The 25,861-nt window shown below is 43.5% G+C and overlaps 1 protein-coding gene across 2 annotated transcripts in view; it reads right to left on the bottom strand.

Moving 5' to 3' along the window:
* Positions 1 to 25,861, bottom strand: part of LOC110537725 (protein Jade-1) — a 144,446-nt gene that overhangs the window by 90,188 nt on the left and 28,397 nt on the right. For both annotated transcript variants that reach the window (XM_090192729.1, XM_036937730.2), the window contains exon 4: positions 6,729 to 6,886. In XM_090192729.1, the coding sequence (XP_090048855.1) occupies positions 6,729 to 6,886 (158 nt within the window). The remainder of the gene's footprint in view (positions 1 to 6,728; positions 6,887 to 25,861) is intronic.

A 25,861-nucleotide genomic window follows, 5' to 3' on the forward strand; every position in this document is an offset into this window, starting at 1 on the left:
ACCTCAAATTCTGACAGTCGTCTTCCGGCTAAAGACTTTAGTGGACGGATGACAAAACCCGCAAAGCAACAGCCCTGACAAGCGCGCTATACGTGAGGGTGCATGCGACCACGTCTTCAGAAGTCCGGAGAGCTGGTTGGGGATACCTGGGAGAGATGTGTTGGCCTCATTCCTATACAACTCCTAAATCGTCAGAGTCGTTGTGGATGAAGTTCATATGACCTACATATGGTATGCACAATGACCTAGAACTGTACATCAAAGGTATAGAACAGCACTGCGATGGATACATGTAATGTCGGAATGGAAAGTATAGTGATGACATACTATTGAATGATTGAAAGTTTTGTATTTCTACAAACATAATAACCCTTTGCCTTGATGACAGCTTTGCACACTCTTGGCATTCTCTCAACCAGCTTCACCTGGAATTGTTTTCCAACAGTCTAGAAGGAGTTCCCACAAAGAATGCCAAGAGTGTGCAAAGCTGTCATCAAGGCAAAGGGTGGATACTTTGAATAATCTCAAATATATTTTGATTTGTTTAATACTTTTTTGGTTACTACATGATTCCGTGTGTTATTTCATAGTTTTGATGTCTTCACTATTATTCTACAATGTAGAAAATAGTTACAAATAAAGAAAAACCCTGGAATGAGTAGGTGTGTCCAAACTTGACTGGTACTGTATATCTCTTTGTTATGTGTGGGAATACTTTGGAACAGATTTACAACATTTTAAATCACTTGGCGCCGGCTACCACGAAAACAGGGCGAATAGGGGGTTCAAATAAAAAAATGAATCGCTTTTTCAGATGTTGCCCTACTGGAGTTACACAGTATTGTTGAAACGTACATCTATGAGCTACTTACTATGGGCGTCACTGCTATTAACGCCACGACTGACATTTGGACCCGCAACGTCAGCCCGATGAGCATGCTGAGTCTGACCACACAGTGGGTGGATGAGGATTTCGTACTGAGGAAAGCCGTATTGCATGTTCCAGAATGTGCTGGTTCTCATGCCAATGCTGCCATTTCAAAAGGCTTTTGAGAACATGTTTGAAACTTGGAAACTTGAACACACTCCTTGTGCCATTTGAACAACAGACTGGAGAAATGAACTCATCAACTGTGTCTGCAGCAGATGTGATATCCTCCGTCGTGGAATTGAAACGCCTGCTCAACAAAACTGCCGACACAGACCGCGAGGTTAAAACTTACAAAAGTACTTGAGGCTGTGAACAAGTGAGCCGGTGGCATTCTCTCTGAGCCTCTTTACGGTGTCGCCACCAGGCTCGATGCTAGGTACAAGGACCGCTACTTCAATGCAGACACGAAACAGGGTTAACATGAAATGTTACATACACAGCTGGACAAGATGGAAACGGACACAGCAACAGTGCACACCGAGGAAGAAAGGCCACGGACAGACAGAGCTGAAACTTTACTGCTTGACATGCGTGATGAAATCCTGGTTGAGAATGAAACGACTGAACAAATGAACAACGAAACAGCACAGCAAGTAGGTGAAAGATAGGTTTAGATTATGTTTTACTGGTAATGGGGACACACGTAAATGGAGAAAAAAAAAAAAACGTTTTGGGGGTCTTTGTGTGGTATTTGTGTGTACGTGTGTGTGTGTGTGTGTGTGTGTGTGACCTTTATTTAACTAGGCAAGTCAGTTAAGAACAAATTCTTTATTACAATGACGGCCTACCCCGACCAAACTCTGACAACGCTAGGCTAATTGTGCGCCGCAATATGGGACTCCCAATCATGAACGGATGTGATACAGCCTGGATTCGAACCAGGGACTGTAGTGACGCCTCTTGCACTGAGATGCAGTGCCTTAGTCCGCTGCGTCCACGTGTGACTATTTAACTGTACTAGAATGCTTAAAAAGCCTCAAAAAATGTAAACATCATTTTTTGGGGGGCTAGGAAAATATTGGATATCGATATCGGCGCATCCCTAGGTGAGACAGTTGTATAGGCTTTGTCCGTTTTGCTAACACCCGCTGTGGATTGATTGGCTTGCTAGCTAGCATGTGTGTAGTGTGTACTTTAGAGCATGTGTCTCCTAGTCTCCTTCTCCCTACCAGAGATGTTCAAAAAAAGGAAAAGGCTGCTGAACCAACAGTCTCCTGGTCCCTGATGAGCAGGAAATAGCGTCATTTGTGAGAAGGAGTGGGAAGTGAGTGAGGATGAGTCACCCAGGCAAAACAGAGCAGAGGTTGTGTCCCAAAGAGTACCCTATTCCCTTTATAGGGCCCATAGGGGTCAAAAGCAGTGCACTATATAGGGAATAGGTTGATATTTGGGACACAAGCTCTGAAGGTCCTGCTGCCACCTGCACAGCCCGCAGTGGCCACAGCTATTGGCATGAGGGGCCCCTCACCAAACCACAAAGAGAAACACCACTGAGACATGCACCACAGGGCAGCAGCGGAACTGATAACAACGGAGCTGCCTGTTGTTTCATGTGGGATGATCAACAACTAGAGCTTTCCCCCTAAAGCGGTCTGTATGTCTGAGGTGGCAGGGTCCACAACACGTGATACATACATGTAGACAGACGCACAATGAGCTCACATAGAAACACACATGCAGGCACAGGAGAGAGGGCAGGCAGATGGGAGTTCGTAGGGAATCCTTTAATGCCCCAGATGTTGCTCAGCCCACGATGCATAGCACACAGCTTTAATCCGTCACACGGGTCCAACCACAAGTACTGGTGTGGAGGGTGAGTGTGTACGTCTGTAGGGTGGATTCATAGCTGTGGCATGCACACTGCTTTTGGTGGGAAGACTGCGTTTCTTTGCAAAGAGATCCAGCTGCACCACCCAAGGGAGAAATAACACACACACCCGCACGCGCAACTAAACGCACAAACTAATACAACCCAAGGGATCACTACTGTAAAACACACACACAAGCACCCCCCCCCCCCCCCCCCACACACACAAACACACACACACTGGGGACAGTTTATACACACACATACATCCTTTGGAGAATGTTGTGCTTTAGGATGTAATACAAATGACTTAATAGCCTTCTTTCAGTGATCTATGTGCTTACGATTCCAAGCCCAGCTCGCATGGATTTCATCTTCCGTTTTACCAAACCAGTCTTCCGACTCAATCGGTGGTGTACCACTACAGCGAGGTCTACCAATCCACTGATGGGTTACTGGCGCAGAGAAAAAGGGACCAGAGAATCCAAACATGAGCATATTTACCTTCGTATTGCTTAAAATTATCCCTTATTTTCAGTGCATAGGGGGTAGGGGCAAGGGGTGGATGTGGGATTGAGCCAGAGTTCACCAAGCCATAGATAAGACAATGAAAGGAGAGGGCATCCCTGTGACATTGTTAACAGGAGAGTATAGGTCTAGAAGTGATGGCGCCACTCCATCCAGCCACCCTGGTGAGTGAGCTTCCAACAGCATGACTGGACTCTAATAAAGCCTGGTCTGCACAGCAGCTCTGGAGAACAGGGTAAATACTATTCAAAACCACTTCTAGTACTTTAGCGGGGCTTGATTGAACTTCCTGACGCATATGGACCCCACCCCCGGCACTCCAGGCTGACTAAAGCAAACAAACTATTTTGAAAGTTTTCAAATAGTATTGAACCCAGGTTTGCTCTGGAAACTGCAGGCCTGCCGGCCCAGGCACTGGGATTAGACAGACAGCAGGCAGGCTGCGGTCAGAGTTACCATTACCAAGCCAAGCAGAGCCAGGCCAGAGAGCAGCAAGCCAAGCTCAGTCAATCCTGAACCCAGTGACCCAGGCCAGGCAGAACCAGTCAGTTTGGTAATGATGTGGTACAGAACAGTGGGTTCTTAAAACCTCCTTGACCCATGCTCATCCTTGGCCGAAAGCCTGTCTCTTTATAATGTCAATCATCATCATTGAAGGAGTCTTGCATGGAAGGAGTTTGGGGAGTTTCCAGTTGTTGAAGTGGACATAAAATAGCGTACTGTGACTTCAAGCCTGGTCTGCTGGGAAAGGATGCTGCCTTGAGCTGATCAAAGGCTCTGGCCACAGTTAGTGCACTATAACGAATAGGGTGCCATTTGGGATGTAGCCTAGGACTGAGAGGAGGTTGTTCCCTGGGGAAGCAATGCTCGTTTCCTAGGCCAAGGCCCTGCTCCTCGGCTCTCTTGACCTCTGAACCCCAAACTTATTTTATCTCCCCACTGAGCCACCAAGTCATGCACTCGCTCGCCCTTTTTCTCAGCTACTGTTTGGTTTTCCTCTCCTCTTCCCCTCAGGCCAAACCAAAAGACCAAAAGTCTTTCGAAGTATGACGGTTTCCAGTTCGCCGCCACCACAGTCAACAGAATAAAACCATTTTTGCCTTTGCTGCTGCTGCGTCAAGCCTTTTCTTATTAGGAGAAAAGAAGGTTCTCGTACATGTAATGATTTCTTTCCCTGCGTTTCAATGGGGACTGAGGCTAAAGATACCGTGCCAATTCGTCATTCTCTGTCTGCCGAATGAGACTGTTATGCAACGGCTAATTACTTCCACTTGGCCAAGGGAGTGGGGGGGGGGGGGGGGGGTCTCTCTCGCTCTTTGAAAAGGAGCACAAACACAGGGACCGAGCTATCTCGGTCTTTCTCTTCGACCATTAAGTGTTTAGCGGAAACCACAACGGCACAGTGAGCTCGTACAGACCGAGCGAGGGCCGCACAGTGGACGAGAAGGAGGAGGACTGCGAGCCCGAGAGAGGCTAGCTGAGACCGACAGGCCCTGCAGCTTTTCCTTTCCACAATGTTTGGAAGATGTCATTATTTTTAAGTGCAGTCAACTCACTTATTATCTACCTTCAACCCTCTATCCCTCCATCTCCCCACATTCTACACAATCAATCAAGGCAAGCACATGCTAATTTGTGAATCTATCCATCCATCTAGTTAGCCTTATCTGTTTCTCTCCTAATTTGTACCTTTTTTTTTTATTTTATTTATTTATTATTTTATTTAACTAAGTAAGTCCGTTTAGAACAAATTCTTATTTACAATGATGGGAACAGTGGGTTAACTGCCTTGTTCAGGGGCAGAAAGACCGTTTTTTACCTTGTCAGCTCGGGGATTCGATCCTTTCGGTTACTGGCCCAACGCTCTAACCACTAGGCTATCTATCCAGCTCTACACACAGCTTATCTATCCAATCCATCTTTGCACATTGTGTTTCCTGCATGAGCAGACGGAGAGTAAAGCACTTTGTTGATGTTTCCCTGTGACCCAGTCCCTTTGGTGTGACTTCTCTACCCCCCACTTTACCTCTGCCTCACTCCGTGAGTCTCTGTGTAGGTGTGTGTCTCCGCATGAGTGTGTGTGTGCGCCCCAGTCTCCCATCCTCCCTCTGGGAGATGAATAAGCCTACAATCCAGTCCCCCCCATCTGACGAACTCCGACCAACATCTCCGTGTTCCCAGATCCTATGAACCCTGAACGGTGTGTGATCCTATGAACCCTGGTTGGTGTGTGATCCTATGAACCCTGGTTGGTGTGTGATCCTATGAACCCTGGTTGGTGTGTGATCCTATGAACCCTGGTTGGTGTGTGATCCTATGAACCCTGGTTGGTGTGTGATCCTATGAACCCTGGACGGTGTGTGATCCTATGAACCCTGGACGGTGTGTGATCCTATGAACCCTGGACGGTGTGTGATCCTATGAACCCTGGACGGTGTGTGATCCTATGAACCCTGGACGGTGTGTGATCCTATGAACCCTGGACGGTGTGTGAGCCTATGAACCCTGGACACTGAGCAGCACTTAAGGGCCCCACTACAAACCCTTTCTCACAATGCAGCTGACCTGACCCCTAGAACACATGGTGCTGCTGTGATCACTTCCAGTAAAACCTGTCAAATGTGTGAGGTGGGGAATGGGGCATGTGTGTGTGTGTGTGTGTGTATGTATGTGTGTGTGTGTGTGTGTGTGTGTGTGTGTGGTCTGTCTGTGGGAGATGATGATAGCCAAGAGCCGGGCAACGCAACGTGCTGCAACGTTACACTGAAGCTAAGCACACAGGTCTGTGTGTGTGTGTGTGTGTGTGTCCTCTCAGAGCAGTGAAAGCATTCAAAAAGTAGGGCCCTAAAAACGTGGACGGAATCACAAAAATGGAATTCAACAATATTCAAAACATGTATTGAACTTAGTGGGGAATAAACTAAATGAAGTGAATATTTCTTTAAAATTTGCCCAAGTCTATCATAAGACACGAACAGAATGTGATTCATGATTCCTGCAACTTTCTGAATAGGCAAACAGATTTTCCCCGGGCAGCTGGCACTTTGTGTCGTCATCAGCAATGAGGTTCATGAAAAATATTCTGGTAGATGGAAAGGCGTTCCCAAAAACCTTCTCAATTAAATGTGACATACAAAGTATCCTCAGCTTACCTGGCAGAATTATATGATTATTTGCATCCAGTGGCTAGTTTTGTTTTGCAAACTCTACCATCACATGTGCGTTACAAAAACAATCACTAAAACAACAGCCTCTTGCTAGGTGTGCAATGGAATTCGTCTCACATTTTCCCTAAAGCTCAAAAGTAGTCTCCTGATGTGTTTAAAGCATTGTTAATCTATTGACATTTTTTTTGGGGGGGGGATTTTGAAAGCGAAAACCTAACAAAACAGAACCCTGGAAAAACAGAATGGAATCAAGTGGATTTTAATAGAGCCCTCAAACAGTAAGCATCCTCCCTACCTGACGACAGGTTCTGGGATGGCGTCTACGCTGGCGGGGACCTGGACCCCCTTCTCCCACTCCTGTCTCCAGGGGTCAGACAGCACGTAGAAGTCATCAGGGCCCAACTGGGCCGAGTCTGGCAGCTTCATGGCCGTGATGAAGTCCGTCCGGAACACCTGACCAGAAACACACACAGACAGAGGAGAGTTTCAGTCATACGGACACCATTCACAACGCAAAGCGAGAGCGTTTGAGTCAAATGATTATGATAACAATCATTTGCATCTGTATAGCAGTTTGAATTTGAGAAAACATGACGACAGGTTTCAGGCTAAAAACATTGCAACCTAAACATTACCATCACTCAGGCTGGGTGGGTGGTGGGGGGGGCAGTCCATTTAGGGTGATATTGTGAGCACAAAAAAAATACGCAATGACATCACTTGGCGAACTAAGTATTGTCGAAGGGGATGTAAAGTAGCACAGGTGAAAGAGCCTTTAAAAGTGCTGAGTGATTAGTGTTTGAGATTGGTTCCGTTTCGGTTTGTTTAAAAAAATTTTTTAAAGGAAATTACAGAAAATATTTTACAGCTTTTTAATGGAAATTTCAATGCCAAAAATAGTTTACAGTCAATTGCCAAAACATTGAAAATATGCCATGGTCTCTGTCAGGTTCACATTGGGTAGACATCAATAGAAAAATAGGAAATGACTATGAAATTAAATATTAGTGAATATCACTTAGTTTTTATTTGATTACTGTATTATTTTTCATCATCGCATCTCTGCTCAGTCAGTAGCAGTCTGTCAGCCAGACCATCTAACGTCATCTCTGTGCTCCCCATACTGTACTGTCTTTAGTCATCCTATTTAGCTAGTCTGCCTAAATAGCCTACGCTGCAGATCTGTCTGAATCATTTTACTAGTTCTTCAAAGTAGATAAGGCATACTTTCACAAACCTTCTCTAGCCCTCTCCTCATTGTGTTGTGTACATTCCTCTTTCATGCGGTCTGTATGGAACCTAACGTAGCAGGTGTAAGTGTGTCCATCTCTGTCCGAGCCGGAAAGAGAAGGCGCAATGGATTGTCATTGTAGTTAATTATCACGTTTCTGCGCTGAACTAGGTTGATTAGTTGCTTAATGAAAATTACGTCTCCCTTCAAACCAGTATCCCACATAGTTCTAGACTTAATTTCTCTCATGAATGATTCGATTTCGCTCTAGAGAGAAACGGTTTAAGTAACTGAATCGACATCAGTCAATTAGTTGTTTAATAACCAAAAAACTATTATTTCAGTTAATCGCTCAGCACTACTTTACAACGAACGCTATAAAGAACACCTGAAAGAAGACGGCGAGAGAAACAGGGTTTCACTCAAATTGACACATGGAAAAACACAACAGAAAGAGTTTGTCACTGTCAAATTATCATCATACCAATCATTTGCGTCGGTATAGCAGATCTCAAACTCAAAAAGCATCGTCAACAGGGAATCTCCATTTTAAGTGTGTCACTGGGTGCATCCCAAATGGCACCCTATTCTCTTTATAGTGCACTACTTTTGACCAGGGCCCTATGGGTAGTGCACTATAAAGGGAATAGGGTGCCATTTGAGGAAAAAGCTTCACGTTGTATGAAAGGGCAGTCCTTTAGACTTATATTGTAAGAACAAAACAAGCCGAAGTCACATGGCGATCAAGGTTGTACTGTTGCAGGTGGCAGTGGTGTTGATATCCGGTAGCCCAGGTCAAATAACCGCTACAACTAACGCTACAGTCTGTGTATGAAAAGCCTGCATAAAAACGGGCGATTTCAATTTCAACATCCGACAAAAGGCCACCGGCAGACCAACAACTTGTTGATGTCATAGGAAATATGAAAGAAAAGAAACAGTTGGGCTTCAGGATGCTCAGTGCCTCAGAGCCCGGCATGAGGCGAGGGGTTTTGTCCCAAATGGCACCCTATTCCCTTTACAGTGCACTACCCATAGGGCCCTGGTCAAAAGTAGTGCACTAAAAAAAAGAGAATAGGGTCCCATTTGGGATGAACCCAGTGAGTCTCAAGCCTGTGCCCTGGCGGGGGCCTGCGGAGCAACACTGGTGTGATCAGTCCCATAAGAGGCACTGATCCCCAAACGTACACCAACCTTCCTCAAGGACATCAGGCACGGGCCCACCATGCCATGCAGAGCAGGCTGGCAGATGAGCTTTGACACCCACTTCATTATACACGTTATCATTCCTTAAGAAGCCCCTGCTTATCCCCTGCTTTACTAGTTAGCTGCCTGTACCCATCCCTTCCTACATCCTTACTTCCCTCCCTCTCTCCGTTATCCTCCATTCCTCTGCTGATGCTCTCACTAGCACATAGATATAACACGCATAGGTATTTTCTTCTTACTTCAGAAACAGGGGGAGGGATACTGGGAGTTGATAAACAGAGGGAGGGAGGATAAGTGTCTCAGAGCGGGAGCGAGCGAGCTGAAAGACAGCTGAAAGAGAGACTGGAGAAAGCTAAATGAAGAGGAAGGGAGTAGATAGAGAGGGAGTAATGGTTAGGTCACAGGGGAGTTGACCTTTATGACCGGAGGGCAGGAAGGATAGATTTCTCTGGTTGAGACCCAAATGGCCCCCTATTCCCTTTTTAGTGCACAGCTTTTGATCGGGGCCCATAGGGCTCTAGTCAAAAGGTAGTGCACTATATGGGAAAAAGGTGCCATTTGGGACACAAGCCTTTATCTAGAAGAGCGCTCTCTCTTCCTGAGATTAATGTGGAGAAGCTGAGAAAGCGAACGCAGCAGCCCCAGTAAGTGCTAGGCTGTATATGAAAAGGCCATATGTAAAAACCCAGGCAGACAGCCGGGTGAAAGTCGCCTTGGTCGACCAGGGTGTCTGCCAGCGCAAATAAATAATGCAATGTAGCGAGTGTGTGTGAGACAGTGTGTGGGGGACGGAAAGTGTGTGTGTGGGACAGAGAGAGCAAAGAGAAAGTGTGTGTGTGTGTGTGTGTGTGTGTGAGATGTGTGCGTCTCAGACAGTGAGCCGAGGCCAAGATGAACCCTCCTCCCCTTCAGCAGAGCAGAACTGGGGGAGGACAGTCGGGATGATCTCCTGTTCGCTCTCCAACACCCAGCAGGAGAGGAGAGGGTGTGTCAGTGATTCATTTTTACTGCTGTGTTTATACAACCCAACCACAGCTAATTAATGTCAGGGAAACAGAATTACAAGGTCCCTGGTTTTAATGTCCACTCCTCTCCCTCCCCCTTTACCCCATCCATCTCTCATTTCACCCCACCCCTCTCCCTCCCTCCCCCTTTACCCCACATCTCTACTTCCACCTCTGTTTCCTCTCTTTCCCCTCTCCCTTTATTCCCCTTTCTTATATCAAACAGTGTGTTGTGGAAATCAAATAAAGTGTTATTGGTCACATACACGTGATTAGCAGATGTTATTGCGGGTGTAGCGAAATGCTTGTGTTCCTAGCTCCAACAGTGCAGTAATATCTAACAAGTAATATCTAACAAAGTACACAACATATACCCAACACACACAAATCTAAGTAAGGAATGAATTAAGACTATACACATATGGAGGAGCGATGTCGGAGCGGAACGGACTAAGCTACAGCAGAATAGTATAGAATACAGTATACACATACAAGATGATGTGTGTGTTTAGTGTTGAGGATGAGCGACTCCCAGGCAGGGGCTTGTCAAGTGGCTCTGATAATGATGACAGGAGGACAGTGTCGTTCCCAGCACTCGTGCTGTACACAGCAGTAACAGTCAGGGATAGGTCACCTCAATGACCTACAGCTACTTACGTCAGCATCATCAGGTAAAAACACACACACCTCTCTGTTGCGGAGTGAGGATGTAAACCCAGGATGGATATGAGTTATGTTTTGTAGCGAGCAGGGTTCTCATTACCTCCAATCTAGTGCTTAAGTGATGACATGGGGAAGGAGGGGATGACAGACCGAGAGGGATTACAAATCACACATAGAGAGAGAGAGAGAGAGATCTGCAGAGCAGAACACTGTTCACCTCAGTAATGTAAATCTGCCTCACTGCAACAGGAATGTGTGCAGGTTTGACTGACTCACCTGGTCTCGCACACCTTTATAATCATCTACATTAAGGTAGATGTGAATTGAGAATAGTGACGGTATTGAATGGGAAAGTGGCAAAATGCACACCTGACCAAGCCGCACCAAGATGGAAGGCTGTGTCCCCAATGGCACCCTATGTAATGCACTACTTTTGTAGCCTGGTCCTATATCGGTGTGTGCTTTTGCCTACTCCATAGTCATTGTCAAGCCAAACCATTTTTTTTGCATGACAAGTCCATATGGAGTTGTCAAGAGAGCAGAAACAGACTGGAGAACACTGTCTGCAGAAACATACGCATACTTGAATGAAAAGAGACACGCAAACTGGCCTCTCTCAAAGCTGAGATCCGCGAAAGGTGACTGGCCATTCCCAGGTGCATTTTGTTATTGTTTTGAGGAAATTTGCATTCAGCATTGTGGTAAAAGAATAAGTAGAATTTTTTTATTTAAAAAAATTAATTATTATTATTATTATTATTATTATTATTATTATTATTATTATTATTATTATTATTATTATTATTATTATTATTCAATATTTTATAAAAATAAAAAAAATTGGGCCCGTGCCATAGACTAATACATTAATTATGACAACTTCCAGAGGATGGCCTCCAACCTATCTTGCCGCATGAATTGAATCTAATACTGAAAGCATAAGCTACAGCTAGCTAGCACTGCAGTGCATACAATGTGGTGAGTAGTAGACTCAATAGATAGTTGAACAGTTTAACAAATTGATTTCTTTAAAAATGAAGGCGAAGTAAAAGAGCGAGAAAGAGCAAGCTACGTATATTTCGTTGTATTTTTAGCTATTGAATGCAACTAGCTAGTTTAGCCTACTTAAAACACCTGGCTCAAACAGACAGGGATGCTATGTTAGCTAGCTGGGTAAGGCTATCCAACACAAACTCTTCCAAGTCAAGCTAAGCTTTCGGCTGTATTAATTTATTGCCACCGGGGCCCGCCGATGTAACTGCTAAACTGCTTGCTGACTGTACTGCATGATTGTAATGGGTTTACAAACTAGTTAGTTCTAGTAGCTATGTCTGCTATGACATTAGTGAATATGGTGGCAACGATGTAGGCTGTGTATGTAGCAGTTAGCGGATATGAAATGAAGGTTTGGCTTGGAAAGGTTTTTCACCTGGTCACAGACAGCTGATGTGTTGTGCACTGAAGTCCACAAGCGAAGGGAAAAGGTGAGAGCAGAGCATGTAGATGCGAGAAGAAATTATACAACAAGCAAAATGATCATGCTATGAAAGTGAACTGTGTTTGCATGTGATCAGGGGTGTATTCATTCTGCCGATTGTGTTAAAATGTTTCTTAAAAAACAGAAGCAAAACGTAACAGGGAGAAACATACACTATATTTACAAAAGTCGACCGATTATGATTATTAGGGGACAAAAAAAAGCCGATACCGATTAAAAATCGGCCAATTTTTTACATGTATTTGTGATAATGACAATTACAATACTGAATGAACACTTATTTTAACTTAATATAATACATCAATAAAATCAATTTAGCCTCAAATAAATAATCTTCAATTTGCTTTAAATAATGCAAAAACAAGGTGTTGGAGAAGAAATTAAAAGTGCAATATGTGCTATGTAAGAAAGCTAACGTTTCAGTTCCTTGCTCAGAACATGAACATATGAAAGCTGGTGGTTCCGTTTAACATGAGTCTTCAATATTCCCAGGTAAGAAGTTTTAGGTTGTAGTTATTATAGGAATTATAGGACTATTTCTCTCTATACCATTTGTATTTCATATACCTTTGACTATTGGATGTTCTTATAGGCACTTTAGTATTGCCAGTGTAACAGTATAGCTTCCGTCCCTCTCCACGCTCCTCCCTGGGTTCGAACCAGCAACACAACGACAACAGCCACCCTCGAAGCAGCGTTACCTGCTTGCAGAGCAAGGGGAACAACCTCTCCAACTCTCAGAGCGAGTGACATTTGAAACGCTATTAGCACTAACTAGCTAGCCATTTCACATCACATCGTTACACCAGCCTAATCTCGGGAGTTGATAGGCTTGAAGTCATAAACAGCAGAGCTACTGGCAAAACGCACGAAAGTGCTGTTTGAATGAATGCTTATGAGCCTGCTGGTGCCTACCATCGCTCAGTCAGACTGCTCTATCAAATCATAGACTTAATTATAACATAATAACACACAGAAATACGAGCCTTAGGTCATTAATGTGGTCAAATCCGGAAACTATCATCTCGAAAACAAGACGTTTATTCTTTCAGTGAAATACGGAACCGTTCGGTATTTTATCTAACGGGAGGCATCCCCAAGTCTAAATATTCTTGTTACATTGCACAATCTTCAATGTATGTCTTAATTACGTAAAATTCTGGCAAATGAGTTCGCAATGAGCCAGGCGGCCCAAACTGTTGCAAATACCCTGAATCTGCGTGCAATGAACGCAAGAGAAGTGACACAATTTCACCTGGTTAATATTGCCTGCTAACCTGGATTTCTTTTGGCTAAATATGCAGGTTTAAAAATATATACTTGTGTATTGATTTTAAGAAAGGCATTGGGGTTTATGGTTAGGTACACGTTGGAGCAACGCCAGTCCTTTTTCGCGAATGCGCACTGCATCGATTATATGCAACACAGGACACGCTAGATAAACTAGTAATATCATCAACCATGTGTTGTTATAACTAGGGATTATGATTGAATAAGTTGAATGCTAGCTAACAACTTACCTTGGCTTCTTACTGCATTCGCGTAACAGGCGGGCTCCTCGTGAGGCAGGTGGTTAGAGCTTTGGGCTAGTTAACCGTAAGGTTGCAAGATTGAATCACTGAGATGACAAGGTGAAAATCTGTCATTCTGCCCCTGAACGAGGCCGTTAACCAACCGTACCTAGAACGTAATTGAAAATAAGAATGTGTTCATAACTGACTTGCCTAGTTAAATAAAGATTAAATAAAAATATTTTTTTAAATAACATCTGCGTCCAATATGACCGATTTCCAATTATGAAAACCGGCCCTAATTAAATCGGCCATTACGATTAATCGGTCAACCTCTAGTGGACACCCCTTCAAATTAGTGGATTTGGCTATTTCAGCCTCACCCGTTGCTGACAGGTGTATAAAATAGAGCACAAAGCCATGCAATCTCCACAGACAAACATTGGCAGTACAATGGACTTACTGAAGAACTCAGTGACTTTCAACGTGGCACCAACATAGGATGCCACCTTTCCAACAAGTCAGTTTATAAAATGTCTGCCCTATTAGAGCTGCCCCGGTCAACTGTAAGTGCTGTTATTGTGAAGTAGAAACATCTTGGAACAACAACGGCTCAGCCTCGAAGTGGTAGGCCACACGAGCTCACAGAGCGGGACCGCCGAGTGCTGAAGCATGTAGCGTGTAAAAATCGTCTCTCCTCAGTTGCAACACTCACTACAGAATGCCAAACTGCCACTGGAAACAACATCAGCACAAGAACTGTTAGTCGGGAGCTTCACGAAATGGGTTTCCATGGCAGCGCAGCCAAGCCTAAGATCACAATGCACAATGTCAAGTGTCGGCTGGAGTGGTGTAAAGCTTGCCGCCATTGGACTCTGGAGCAGTGGAAACGCATTCTCTGGAGTGATGAATCACGTTTCACCATCTGGCAGTCCGATGTACAAATCTGGGTTTGGTAAATGCCAGAACACTACCTGCTCCAATGCATAGTGCCTGCTGTAAAGTTTGGTGGAGGAGAAATAATGCTCTGGGCTAACCCCCTTAGTTCCAGTAAAATGACATTTTTAACGCTACAGCATACAATGACATTCTAGATGATTCTGTGTGTCCAACTTTGTGGAAACAGTGAAGACCCTTTCCTGTTTCAGCATGACAATACCCTCGGGCACAAAGCAAGGTCCATACAGAAACGGTTTGTCGAGATTGGTGTGGAAGAACTTGACTGGCCTGCATAGAGCTCTGACCTCAACCCCATCGAACACCTTTGGGATGAATTGGAACGCCGACTGCGAGCCAAGCCTAATCGCCCAGCATCAGTGCCTGACCTCACTAATGCTCTTGTGGTTGAATGGAAGCAAGTCCCCGCAGCAATGCTCCAACATCTAGTGGAAAGCCTTCCCAGAAGAGAAGAGGCTGTTATAGCAGCAAAAAGGGAGACCAACTCCATATTAATGCCCATGATTTTGGAATGAGACATTGGACATACAGGAGTTCACATACTGAATTTGTCCAATAGAAAACTCTCGTTTTCAACTGTTGGACTAATGATCACACCCGAGATCAATTATACTGAAGAATAAAATAAACTCAACATACAACAATTTCAAAGATTTGACTGAGTTACAGAAATCAGTCAATCTAAATTAATTAATTAGGCCCAAATCTATGAATTTCAAATGCCTGGGAAAGGGCGCAGTCATGGGTGGGTTTATGACTGTGCCCTCATCGGCCCATCCACCTGGGAGCCAGGCTCAGCCAGTCAGAATTTGTATTGCAGACACAAATACTCCTCAGCACCCCCCCCCCCCCCTCCCCTCCCTCCCTCCCTCCTCAGACAATCCCACAGGTTTAGAAGTCAAATGTGGAGGTCCTGGGCTGGCGTGGTTACATGTGGTCTGTGTTTGTGAGGCCGGTTGGATGTACTACCAAATTCTCTAGTGGTGTTGGAGGCGGCTTATGGTAGAGAAATTTACATTAAATACTCTGATAACCGCTCTGTCTGACATTCCTGCAATCAGCATGCCAATTGCATGCTCCCTCACAACAAGACATCTGTGGCATTGCGTTGTGTCATGAAACTGCACATTTTAGAGTGTCCTTTTGTCCCCAGCACAAGGTGCACCTGTGTAATGATCATGCAGTTTAATCAGCTTCTTGATATGCCACAGGTGGATAGGTTTTATTATATTTGCAAAGGAGAAATACTCACTAAAAGGGATATAAACAAATTTGTGAACTAAATTTGAGACATTTTATTTGTATTTATTTTTATTTCAGCTCATGAAACCAAAACTTTGTTGCGTTTATATTTTTGTTCAGTATCGATGCAGGCAAGTGTGAAAAGCGGTATTGAATGTCACCGTTTGTCACCTTGATTACTTGAATTGTTCTCTCGACCTGTGTGCACCTACGTTGTAAACTTCCATTCATAGGCTAGGTTGTAGCAACCTCATGATGGGTATAGGGAGTATCATGTAGTAGCCTAAACCTATCAATGTTATATTGAGCTGGGTGAATGGAATATGAATGACAGTCATCCAATATGCTGTAATAGAAGGCCGTGCTCATTTAAAAAAAAATTGTCCTGCCTTATCTTAAACGTCACCAAACACCAATGAAAATGATGAGCATGAAAACTGCTGCTGCTACAGTGCTGCTGCCCGCATCAAGTCTCAAGGCCATTTAGGATGAGAAAAAAAAACACGACTTAAGTAGAGGGAAAAACAAACTGACAACTTCAACGGATTTAACTGAATTCTGAAAAGTGTCGTACATTTCAAAAAGGCTCATGTTGACTTAAGGCTACACTACAGGAGGCTGGAAAGCGAGGGAGAAGCAGAGAAAGAGAGACACACAGAGAGTTCAAGAGAAGACAGGCTATGTGCACACTGCCCACAAAATGAGGTGGAAACTGAGCTGCACTTCCTGCCAAATGTATGACCATAGAGGCACATATTTCCATCAGATTACACAGATTCAAAGAATTAAAAAACAAACCCAGTTTTGATAAACTTCCATATCTACTGGGTGAAAAACTACAGTGTGCCATCACAGCAGCAAGATGTGTGACCCTGTTGCCACAAGAAAAGGGCACCCTTTTGCACTTGACCTATTCGCACATCGTTAAAACACTTTGACATGACATTTGAAATGCCTTTATTCTTTTGGAACTTCTGTGAGTGTAATGTTTACTGTACATTTTTGTATTTCACTTTTGTTTATTATCTACTTCAATGTTAACATATGTTTCCCATGCCAAAAAAGCCCTTCAATTGAGTGAGTGAGCGAGCAACAACAAATTAGCACTAGGAGCCATGACTACCTCCTTCAGCGTCATGACAGATGTCCGCGGCTAATTTTAGCGCCCGCGTGGCTTTAATGATTGGTGTTTTTGACGGTCTGGAGGAGTTTAGGGTGGGGGGTGTGTCTCACCATTTACACTCACCGCATTAGCCTAGTGACTCACGGCCCAGTGAGAGAGAGAGGACCAGCAGGGAGAGGCACAGCAGGGGTCATGAACCACACTGGAGATGAATTTAACACCTCCCCAACCAACCACACACACACACACACCCACCCTTTCCTCTATCCCACACACACACACACACACACCTCACACACACACACTTCAAGAGCGTTCCTCCATCCCCCATCTCTCAGCTGAATCCAGACAGGTCTGTAAACAAGGTTGGTCACCTTCACCTCCACACCAGTCTCAATGCCAAACTCTACACCCGTCTAAACCAGGCTGGCACAATGCTGCTGCCATCTGCCAAAACACACCAGACTGGCCGTCTACAGACAGAAACCTGCTTCCCAAATGGCCCCCTATTCCACGTGTAGTACAAAACATTTGACCAGGGCCGATAGGGCTTTGATCAAAAGTAGAGCACTATAGAGAATAGGTTGCCATCTGGGACGCATCCAATGGGGTCCAAACCGTGAGCGGCTGGCCACTACTCCCCAGTCGACTCCAAACGACACAGTAGCATCTCCACAGACCACATCAGCACCAGGCATCTCCCCTCTCCTCACTGGAACTACACATGAAGCCATTACTTCGAGACCAAGAGAGATCATGAATAGGATGGTTGTGGACAAGGCGCCGTGTTTAGGGAGGGATTGTAGTCTGTCCCATTGCAGAGCAGCCCAAACCCCGGAATAAAAATGGGTTCGACTCAAATTAGGTATGGGCGATATTTCAAATTAATTTGATTAATTCAAAGGTGTTTTAGCACGATGTTCTAAATTCCTGTAAATCGCAAGAATCAAGGTTTTAATATTTGTTGGGTTTTTTTAGAGGCATTCTACGTCTTTTAGTCTCCTTCACCCCTTCTGTCCTGCATGCACCTTCCCACTCGCAGACACCGAGCCCCTCCCCTTGACACTCTCAACAACGACAAAATATAACTGCTTGTTGTTGGGGAAGAGGTTGAGAATCGCTATTTGCATTTGAGGTTTGGGACAACAGAAAATAAAGAGAAAAATAATTAAAGAAAAAAAAACAAATCTTGTGTGTGTGTGTGTATTTATTTATATATATATATATATATATATATGTGTGTGTATGTATATAAGAACACCATACCTACTGTGAAGCATGGGGGTGGAAACATCATGCTTTGGGGCTGTTTTTCTGCAAAGGGACCAGGACAACTGATCCGTGTAAAGGAAAGAATGAATGGGGCCATGCATCGTGAGATTTTGAGTGAAAACCTCCTTCCATCAGCAAGGGCATTGAAGATGAAACGTGGCTGGCTCTTTCAGCATGACAATGATCCCAAACAACAAAGGAGTGGTTTCGTAAGAAGCATTTCAAGGTCCTGGAGTGGCCTAGCCAGTCTCCAGATCTCAACCCCATAGAAAATCTTTGGAGGGAGTTGAAAGTCAGTGTTGCCCAGCAACAGCCCCAAAACATCACTGCTCTAGAGATCTGCATGGAGGAATGGTCCAAAATACCAGCAACAGTGTGTGAAAACCTTGTGAAGACTTACAGAAAACGTTTGACCTCTGTCATTGCCAACAAAGGGTATATAACAAAGTATTGAGAAACTTTTGTTATTGACCAAATACTTATTTTCCACCATAATTTGCAAATAAATTCATTAAAAATCATACAATGTGATTTTCTCATTTTGTCTGTCATAGTTGAAGTGTACCTATGATGAAAATTACAGGCCTCTCATCTTTTTAAGTGGGAGAACTTGCACAATTGGTGGCTGACTAAATACTTTTTTTGCCCCTGTGTATGTATGTATGTATGTATGTATGTATGTATGTATGTATGTATGTATGTATGTATGTATGTATGTATGTATGTATGTATGTATGTATGTATGTATGTATGTATGTATGTATGTATGTATGTATGTATGTATGTATGTATGTATGTATGTATGTATGTATGTATGTATGTATGTATGTATATATGTATGTATGTATGTATGTATGTATGTATGTATGTATATATATATATATATAAACACAAATATTAATTTATTTTCCAAATCGGTCATAAAAATAAAATAAAAATCTGTCATATGAAGATATGTGAAGTTTTGTATTTTTACGAATTACCTTTGAAAGACAGGGTCCTGAAAAAGGGACGTTTTATTTTGATAAAAATCATTAAATTATTAGTGGGTATTATGGTTGTGGAAGGCTTATAGTTAGCCTATGAATAATTTTACATGGGGTGTATTGACCTTTAATTACCAGATACAGAAACCAGGTTTAGTATGACAATACTGAGGGGGGGGGGGCAAATACAGGTGAATGCATATTCAATAAGAGTATTGAGTTATTGAGCTTGTTTTGGCTCATGTCATGGGGCTACAGACTACTTTATTGTACTGTTCAACAGCATTTCCATAGAAGAAACATATATTTATATATATATATATATATATATATATTTTTTTTTTTAAGTGTGCGCTGTCTCTTTAAGACCAATGACAGTCTCACACACACACACACACACAGTTCGGTGCTCGAGCAAAGATGATCATGACTGGGAGAGACGCGAGGCGGTGGAGATGAAATTAATGAATAATATTTTTGGTGGCAATTAGGGTTGCACATTTTGCAGAATATTCAGAGGTGGAAACTTTCCGTGGGAATTAACTGAAATATGCAAATTAATATTCATACCATTTAAAATGTTGTTTTTTTCGCATTGAATTTATTTACCACATCATATAGAGCCAGAAACATAAACCTTTTACCTTATCATAAGCAGACATAATTGCAAATGATTAAATCCTTCCAATAGAAAAAAAAAATGTATTACGAATTTAACTTTAATTGATTGAGTTGAATCTTCACATGGGATGTTTTCACTGAACAATAAAAGGGAATATTAAATTAACCCCAAAGATCCATCGCATCTCCCAAAAACATTTTCAACATACATCTGTAAAAGGATAGTCTAGAAACTAAAGCTTTGGTTGTCTTCCTCTCAGGCTTCCATGTCTTCTCCCTGGACCTCCTCAATGTCCACCTCTTGAACATCAGACTCTGAAACCATCTCCACTGTCACTTTCCAACCTTGAGGATGGCTCATTGTCAGGCTCAAAAAGCCTCAAATTTGCCTGGATGGCCACCAATTTTTCAACCCTTGTATTGGTCAGCCTGTTGCGTGTTTTGGTGTGTGTTCCCAAACAAAGACCAGTTGCGCGGCTGATTTGAAGGATGGAGGCAACAGGGGAAAGAGCCTTCGATGCACAAAGTCCCTTCCACCAGGTGGCTGATGAGATATGTTGGCATGACTGCCATATTGCATCTCCATCCCAAAGCCCTTGCTTGGAAGTGTACTTCGCCAGACTGCCAAGAACCTTGCCCTCATCCAGGCCAAGGTGGTGAGACACGGTAGTGATGACACCATAGGCCTTGATGATCTCTGCACCAGACAGGATGCGCTTGCGCTTCAGGCAGAAGTCTTCACGCTTTTAGATGTATTTCAGAACTGCAGTTTCCTCTGCTTGGAGCAACAGTAAAGTGGGCAGGGCAGTATGGATTTCTCCTCTTACATCTACAAGCAGAGTCTGAACATCAGACATATTGGCATTGTCTCACTCAATCCGTGCAATGGCTACTGCTATAGGTTTCAGGAGTTTCAGGCTGCTTACCACTCTCTCCCAAAATACATCATCCAGGAGTATCCTCTTGATGGGGCTGTCCATATCGGCAGACTGATATGGCCATTTCTTGGAGAGACTCCTTCCCTTCCAGGAGACTGTCAAACACGATGACAACACCACCCCAACGGGTGTTGCTGGGCAGCTTCAATGTGGTGCTCTTATTCTTCTCACTTTGCTTGGTGAGGTAGATTGCTGCTATAACTTGTTGACCCTTCACATACCTAACCATTTCCTTGGCTCTCTTGCAGAGTGTATAATTTTTTTCAGTGCCATGATGTCCGTGAGGAGCAGATTCAATGCATGAGCAGCACAGCCAATGGGTGTGATGTGAGGGTAGGGCTCCTCCACTTTAAACCAAACAGCCTTCATGTTCGCAGCATTGTCTGTCACCAGTGTAAATACCTTCTGTGGTACAAGGTCATTGATGACTGCCTTCAGCTCATCTATAATGTAGACTAGTGTGTGTTGTCCATTGCGTCTGTGCTCTTGTAGAATACTGGTTGAGGGGTGATGTAGTTAATTATTCCTTTTCCACAAACATTCAACCACCCATCAGAGATGATTGCAGTACAGTCTGGTTTCTCTACGATTTGCTTGACCTCCACTTGAACTCCGCATCCAGAAAATGAGTAGATAAAGCATGTCTGGTTGGAGGGGTGTATGCTGGGCGAGGAACATTCAGAAATCTCTTCTGATACACACTGCCTGTGAGCAGAGGTGAACCAGTCACATACACAGCTCAAGCAAGACATTCATCAGCATTTCCTCCATTGATTCAAAAAAACTTCTGATTCCACGAGGACCATGAGCTGTTGCTATCGAAAACGTGTCAGATTCATCATTTTCACCTTGAATAGAAGTAGAGGGACTTTTGTCAGAAATTGCTTGTTGTGAGCGCTGAGGGAACTTGATGCACTTGGCCAGATGATTCTGTATCTTTGTTGCATTCTTCACATATGATTTGGCACAGTATTTGCAAATGTACACAGCTTTTCCTTCCCCATTTTAGCTCCAGTAAAATGTCTCCACACATCAGACACCGTGGCATTTCCTGTAAAGATTTTTTCTTTTAGTTCAAAGAAAGTCCCAATAAAAACAATTCCATGTACAGATAAATAGTTAAGCAGTTAGATTAAACAACTCCTATGTAAGATAATTGTTTTAAAATGAAATATGTACGGAATCAGGTGAATTAACACTCAGTTAGCAGGCTCAAGCAAGCTAAACCCACATGGTAGCAAAAACTACTAGCAGAAATTGTTAACAAGTTAGAAATGATTCAAACACACTTTGCTGTAGTCTACTATTTACAAGTTAACAAAAAATAATGTCAAAATATATTCACCCCACCCAGTATTGTAATCCAACCTTACCAGAAAGCATGTAGTCCTTGGCTCAGACAGTGTTGTAGTGCTCAATAGCATCTCATTAGTGTGCAAGATCTTGAGAATCAGCTGTACATGATGGAAGAGTGCACTGCATATGTGATGGAAGAATGCACTGTGCATGCAGAGGGTTGCTATTCCATTGAATTGGGGATAGTTTAACCAAAATATGCCACAAGACCTAGAACTGCCTTGTGTGTAACCAACAAAAAAGGTTAACTTTAAGCAAACTTCCCCAAATTCCAGGGCTCAACTTCCGGAAAAATTCCAGAATAAAGTTTCCGACCCTTTGCAACTCTAGTGACAATCAACTTTGAAAATCAACAATATTTTGTATCATGGTTTGCCTATTATCCCAAACAAGGTACTAGGATAGTGAATTGATGTAAGCTTCAGCTGTAAGCTATGAAAGAAACCTGGACGCTACCAGTATCTTCTTGCATAAGCATTCTAGCCTGTAATGGACATAGTTGCCATTATGAATTACTCAAGTGTGTTAACTTCTGTGCAGCGTAAGTGGTAAGAGCTAGGAATGAGTAAGTGGAGCAGCCACGGTGCCCTCGCACTATAAGGGGACATCGGCTGTGCTGATACACAGACTTGAGATTCTCAAATCAGTAGACGACGTTGCCTCCTGAGTGGCGCAGTGGTCTAAGGCACTGGTTCGCAGTGCTAGAAGCGTCACTACAGATCCGGGTTCGATCCAGGGCTGTGTCGCAGCCGACCGTGACACCCATTCTAGCAGCGCACAATTGGCCCAGCGTTGTCCGGTTTAGGGGAGGGTTTGGCTGGCCGGGATGTCCTTGTCCCACGCTCTAGTGATTCCTGTAGCGGGCCGGGCACATGAGATATCTAGCTTTGGATCTGTCTCAATCCACCGCATCCGCCGATGTCGATCTGTGCGGTGGAAGGTGGCAGAGCTCGAGTTCTTCTCACGGAAAAGTGCCCCCCACCCCTAACAGCTACACAAAGCGGTAGACAAGTAGGCCCTACGTGCACCGCACACAGCAGGTCTCCATATTCAGGTCAATTAGCCAGTGACAACTTAAAGCTACTGGCACAAATGGAAAAAATACATACTGGCCCGGGTCAAGATATGACAGGAAATCAAACTATGCACGCATAATTTCAACAGCAGGTGATTCTCGCTTTCATTTGCGGGCCGAGCAAGTAGCCTAAATATGGTTCATACCGACATTGGCAAGTCAAATTCAAGGTCTTTCAAGGAATTTTCTAAGGACCTACATTTTATTCTTGTAATAGCCTATAGAAGAAAACCACCCCCCCTCCAAAATGTATGCAATAAAGTATGCATTACCACTACAGGAATATATAGGCCTACACAATGGCATTATACATTGACATTCACATAATCTTTACATTCTAAAATATGTCAGAATAATGTGGGCATTGCCTGACTAATTAGACCGTGTTGCTCACGACAAAAACACACTAATGAGGTCTGTCCATTTGGTAGCTAGTCAGTCTCGCCATTTTAGACGTTGAAGAGTTACTGAGGGTTTACTGTATCATGTTTTAAAACAACAACAAAAAAAGCGACAAATATGTTCTTTGTAATGGAACACTAACCATATAAAACCCTGTTTTAAATGTTTTCCCTTCCTGAAATCAACCGATTTCAAATATAATTGATAACTCTGGAAGCTCCACATGCCACAGAGCAGGCAGCATACCCAGCCCCCCAGCTCCCCCTCCCTGGCCATTCCAGAGACGATTAGGGCCCTGCCGTTCCAGAGCAGCGGTTGAGAGTTGATCCTCAGTCGCTGGACACATCTGACCTTATCACGGAGCCGCAGGCCCAGGCACCAGGGCCGTCTTGGCGTCAGTACCCAACAGAGGAAGAGACCAAGGGCAGGACCCTCTACTATACATGGCCGGCAAAAACAGCATTTGATCATGTCATATACAACCAGAGAGAGAGAGCGTGAGACAGCAAAAAAGAGAAAATAAAAAATTCCCTCTTTCCCAAGACAAACTCCAACTGGGAAGCTTCACTGCCTGATGTTCTTCCAATAACTTTCCTTCTGTGTGTAAACCACAGCAAGCTCTTGGACATGGAACATAGTATATGCCGGGGCAGGGAGACAGACAGAAAAAGAAGGGACTGCTGGGACAGCATGTTTGCCAGGTTGGGTTGCTGTGTGCGCTGAACCGTCCCTGAGATCGCCTTTTCCCATTCCCAAGGTGAGGTTATTCCCTCTGGAGAGGCAGGGAGGATTTCCTCTGGCTCACTGGATAACCCCTGGCTCAGGGTGGATGTGATGTGTGTGTGCGTGCGAGTGAGCTGAGAGATCAGCTAGGCTATAGCTATATCCTTTACAGAACCACAGAAGAGCATGTACTGTCGGACAGAAAAGCCACAGTCACCAGTGTTTACCCTATATTCATTTAGCAGCGGCACCGTCGCTTAATTATTATTATAATTTTTTGCACTTTTAAAGGGGATAGTGCGAGATTTTGCCAATTAAGCCCTTTTTTTACATATCCAGGAGTTATTCTAATTCTGGGTACCATTTTTATGTCTGCGTGCAATATGAAGGAACACTCCCTTAAAATAAAAGGTCAGAGTGACAAGTTACAAGTATATTTGTAGCAAACAGAGCGAGCAGTGGTGCAAGTGAGAGCCACGAGCACACAGCCATCACTTTGCTCCTCATCTCCCTACAGCGCATTAGTTATATTTCAGATGGTGTCAACACATTTACATTTTCATGCATTTTGGAGTAGAAGGTCCTTTTTTTTTTAGTAAGAGTTGACCTTCTCACATTTGTTTACAAAATAAATATGATGGTGGAGAGGGTGGGCATGTCCCCGATCCCCCAAAAGCACTCGGGGGGGGGGGGGGAAGAAAAAAAAAGAAAAAAAAAAGTTTGGTTTAGTTTTAGTGTCATTTCTAAAACAATCCACTTCTGAAAATGAGCCCATTTAGTCTTCTTCAGTGAATGACAGGCTTCTTCACAAATCGCTGTGAATTATGGTTGACTGAGAAAAGCTCTTCTAAATCACTTTAATTGTAAGCCTCATTCAAAGGTCACGTCCTTCAGTAACACAGTAGCCTTCCTGTATACGTCTCTTTGAGAGCATGCGCAATGCAAACAGATCCCGATGGTCAACTCTCCCACACTCACGTTTTTTTTTAAGTGCATCAAAAAGAGACAGAGGTACAACAATGGGCCAATATCCCACACAACATAGGGAATGAAAATATCACCATGCGTAATATGTCGGCACTGTCTGCATTTTCTAAAATGGCATTGAAATGACCTGGTTGATGTTTATTGTCATGTGTTGTTCTGAAGGCAAAACTGAGCGATTTCTCTTCAGATAGGCCAGCAGCAAAGTCAAAATTGGCAATATTGTAAAGATTTCTGAAAACAAACATTTTCATCTGAAAATAAAAGGTTAGAGTTAAGCATTAGGGTTAGCAGTGTGGTTAAGGTTGGGTTTTAAATCTAATTTTATGACTTTGTGCCTCCAGAACAAGGTTCATAACAAAAATAACACTAACCTGCTTGAAATGAGGGGAAGAACACCTACTTAAATGGAACAAAAAACTATTCTGCCTAGATGGTTGAACCAAGTTTTATATACCTTTTAACCAGTGATGTATGGTATAAAAATTAAAAATAACAAATTGTGGGCGATCGAGACAAAATAAAAATTACCAGGTAAGTTGACTGAACACATTCTCATTTACAGCAACAACCTGGAGAATAGATACAGGCGAGAGGGGGGGGGGGATTTAGCCATGGGATCTTTAGTGACCA

Source organism: Oncorhynchus mykiss, chromosome 12, assembly GCF_057628025.1.
Source record: "Oncorhynchus mykiss isolate SJ-2025 chromosome 12, ASM5762802v1, whole genome shotgun sequence".
Classification (NCBI taxonomy): Eukaryota; Metazoa; Chordata; class Actinopteri; order Salmoniformes; family Salmonidae; genus Oncorhynchus; species Oncorhynchus mykiss.